Source organism: Abramis brama, assembly GCF_963993115.1.
Source record: "Abramis brama genome assembly, chromosome: 1".
NCBI classification, from domain to species: Eukaryota; Metazoa; Chordata; class Actinopteri; order Cypriniformes; family Leuciscidae; genus Abramis; species Abramis brama.
Window position 1 is genome coordinate 15,632,263 of NC_139963.1, and position 4,110 is coordinate 15,636,372.

General features: G+C 36.4%; 1 protein-coding gene across 1 annotated transcript; it reads right to left on the reverse strand.

Annotated features, from left to right (window-relative positions):
• Positions 1-735: 735 nt before the first annotated feature.
• pvalb8 (parvalbumin 8) lies at positions 736-3,870 on the reverse strand. Its single transcript, XM_084125341.1, has 5 exons — positions 3,460-3,870; positions 2,496-2,560; positions 2,123-2,255; positions 1,621-1,730; positions 736-1,029 (listed from the first exon to the last, which is right to left on the reverse strand). Exons 2-5 carry the CDS (start codon positions 2,554-2,556, stop codon positions 1,004-1,006), a joined length of 330 nt encoding a protein of 109 aa, XP_083981467.1. The 5' UTR covers positions 2,557-2,560; positions 3,460-3,870; the 3' UTR covers positions 736-1,003.
• Between the last annotated feature and the right edge of the window lie 240 nt (positions 3,871-4,110).

A 4,110-nucleotide genomic window follows, 5' to 3' on the forward strand; every position in this document is an offset into this window, starting at 1 on the left:
AAAAAAAAAGATTAAAAAAAATGTATAAAATTTGCTTGACAGATTTTGACAACTAGTTCAACATTTTTGTAAGCAATGACTCAAGCAATGAAATGAGGACTATTAGTTTTATATGAATGACTATTCAGCATTCACAAGTATAGTTAATTTTGACTGACATGACATAAGCAAATTATAATGTTATAAAACAGCAGAGAGTTGTATGAAAGCAGTTGATGCATGTCCAAACGCATTTGCAATTTGTTGTAAGGAATGAGAAACTGCTACTATGATGTGCACAAATGACTAAATGTTGTGGAGGTTGAACTAGCTGTTGTGCAAATGTAAATAGTGATGTGAGAAATGCACCAAAGCGACTGAGAAAAACTGTAATACTGTAATATATAATTGTATTAATACACTGCAAACTTACATCATCTGTATCTTGCAATCAGAAATGTGAGTGATTCTTTGTGTATGAGGAGTTTTACATATTATTTTATGGCATTTTATGTTTTATTTCTAGTGAACATTTACCACAGGTCATTTAACTGACACTTTTGTCCAAAGTGAATTCCAGTAGCAACATTTTATCACTCATCTTACTGTAATTGTAAAGTTTTATTTTCTGATGACATTTATCACACCTCATTGTCTCATTCGGATAGGTGTTATTTCAGGTCCTTTGTTCACCTCTTCAATATTTTATACCAGTAATGAAAATAACACAGACAACATTTGAAATATTTTGATCCATTTATTTATTTATTTATTTATTTATTTATTTATTTATTCACTTAAATAGTTTTCAGGTAGATTTACATTTGGTCAATGCCCATGTGCGCCCCTCTACATATTCAAAAATCAAATAAAACCTCTGGAGTGTGTACAGTATACATCTGCGTGTGGACTCTATTGACCGGGGGGTCCCGGGAGTAAAAAGAGTCATGTGTATGGAGTGGCGAGGCTGCTGAACTGAAATGAAATCTGAGTACAAGAGAGGGGTGAGATGTGTACTGATCATTCAGGACAGAACCATCGCCTGGAATTCTGCAAGAGATCAGAGAAAGATTTTCATTACCGTGGGATGTAAACCTGCAGATGCTTCAATAAACAATTTACAGCAGTTATCATAACTTTCTGAATAGTTTAAGCATGTTATTGAATGTGGCAGTGTTCATGTATTTGGTCTATGCTGCTGTGAGCATGTAATTGAGCATTTATTGACTTCATATATCTTGTTGCTGCTGCATAAATAGACTTACATAGATCCTATAGCTGATATAGGCAGGTGGAGCTGGGGAGGTGGAGGGGTTCAGCAACACTGAACTAGGATATTTGAATGTTGAGCAAGCAATCTCATTGGCTGCAGGATCAGCAGAGGCCAATCAGCTTGTGCCATGTGATAACGATGTGATAGATTGCACGTAAAGGACCGATCAGCCTGCACCCTCTAAAGTTTCATGACTGAACTATATATATAAATATCCCACTAAGCATGATTTGGATATTAAAATGGCAACTAAATTCACATAGATGTGAGGTGACAGCTATTTAAATCATGAAAACCAGGACAAAACTGTTTGCTATTTATTCAGTTAATTGTAAAAGATGGAAATATAACATAAAAGCCATAATCACCATCTACTCCGATCTTGCCATCGCTGTCATCATCGGCTGCTGCTAGGAAAGCCTTGGTCTCTTTATCGGTCAGCACACGAGCACCAGCTGAGAACCGCTGCAAGAAAAACCTGGAGAAAAAATAATAATAAAAAAAAAACATCAGAAAGAGAGTCAGCTCATGTCCCATATCAGATAATCCTGCTGATAATCTGGAGAGGAAATACTCAAAATATTGGTAGCTAGAGACAGGATGCAAAAAAGCAGCTGGAGGATAAAGTGTCTAGCTTAATTCAAAGGCCGCAGCTGAATGCATAAAAACAGACTGTCCTCAGGCAACATAATCCCTGTCTGTTGATGAATACTTAATATCCATGTGCTTGGAAAGCCCAGGAAAGGCTAAAGTCTGTGGTTAGGGTTGATTCTGCAACATATGTCATTATTAAGTTGATCCTAAAAGTTCTTTCATGTTGAAAGAATCTGCTTTTCAATGTGGCTTTAAATGCATGTAAAACTCATGTACTTGAGTTCTTCCTCCTCGATGAATCCACTGGCATCGTTGTCCAAGATGTTAAAGACATTCTTCACTTCCTGAGGGCTTTTCTTTGTCAGACCACACAGCTGGAAGAACTTTTTGGGGCTGAATGAGTCTGGAGCTGGAAAAAAACAACAACGGAATAACCAAATAAAACACACGTGAAACCTGACACTGGCATTTATAGTAAGGAGCTGCAGAATTGGACTGGACTGAATTGGATTCGTGCTAAGATCAAAAACATTACTTGAGGTGAATGAAGTAATACAAAAACCTCAGAAATGAATGCATATACAAGTTCAGTTTCTAATGTGCGGATGAGACACAAACATGCTGAGACAGGAGAGACGGTGTATCCTACCTTGACAGTCCTTGAGCGCACTGTCGATGGCATCAGCGGAAAGAACAGATGACAGTGACATGGTCCTGAAGAAGAAGAAGAACAGTTTTAAATAATTAACTTATTTTCACAAGCAGCTGTCATATCTCTCCACACTGTAAATGTATTTGAATCTAGTCTAGGCTGATTTGTGTATTGAAAGGTTTTTGTACATTGGCAGGTTCACTGTAAAAAGTGTTCAGTTCACTTACTTAAAAAAAAAAATAATAATAATGAGGAAACCCATTGCCTTAAAATGATTAAGTAAATAAACTTCATGCTTAATCAAAAAAATTAAGTAATGTGGAATTGTCAAGTTCACATAACTTAATATTTTCAATTAATCATTACGTTTATTTACTTAATAATTTTAAGTTGGGTGTACTCATTTTTTTTTAAGTAAGTGAACTGAACACTTTTTACAGTGAACCTGCCAATGTACAAAAACCTTTCAATACACAAATCAGCCTAGACTAGATTCAAATAAATCTCGCCGAGGTTAAAATGAAAAAGATGATCTGCCTGAAACATTGTCGAGCAATTCTTTCCATCAGAATAAATAAATAATCAACTAAAGATACAGGATGACACAAGTTCAGCATACTCCTTTTTTCACTCAAATATATTCTAATGCAATCAAATAAAACCTCCATATGCATGCATTTTCAATGCAATTATTATAAAAAAATGCACATACACATACATGCAATTAAAAAAAAAAGTGTAAATGCATGCATTTTAATGCACTCCATTAAAACCCTACATAATAGCTACATGCAATTTTCTTAAAAAAAAAAAAAAAAAAAAAAACTTTTGCCAAAATGCATGCCGTTTTAATATAAACCTTGCACACTCATGCAGGTAAAATATAATTTCCAGCTAAAGCAGCGCACAAGTTGCTGCCCCACACAAAAAGAGATCGGGGTGGAAAAGCTGGGACTCTTACCTCGGTGAAGTTCTCCTGGCAGGTGATTCAACAGAAGTAAGGCTGAGTGGTGACTGCGAGTCGGTCCAGGTGCGATTTATATAGGTCTGAATTCAGTGACAATGGCTAATTCTTGAGTTACCAGTCTGTGGATCAAATTCTAACTGCCAGGCCCCAGCTCAAATTACTTACCTAACTAATTAACCTGTACTATTTATATCTGTTTTACTGTGTGTGTGTGTGTGTGTGTGTGTGTGTGAGCCAGCCCTCATCTATGACGCCCTTGTAAAAGGCAAATTAAGTAATAAATGCTTTGCTGTCTACCTGCTCATCACGTCCCTCCCATCCTATATCATAATACAGGCATCACACTCGTTCACCCCTGTCATGCACATCCGATCCTCCTCTCAGGTTGGTCAGTCGCTCCCTCCCTCTTTCCCTGCTGCTTTACATGAGGTCATTCCAGATTCCTCATTATAATATTACATAAGCACTTTTATATTGCATTGCTGTTGGGAGGTGGACAAATTCTGGGGATGCTCGAAAGCCACCTTTCCTTGATGTTAGCTTTAATTTATCGCTTTCCAGATGTCTATTACTTTATAAATCCCATAATCTGCAATGGATTTTATTTTATTTTTTTTGCTGTAATCTGCTCCATATTGTCTTTCT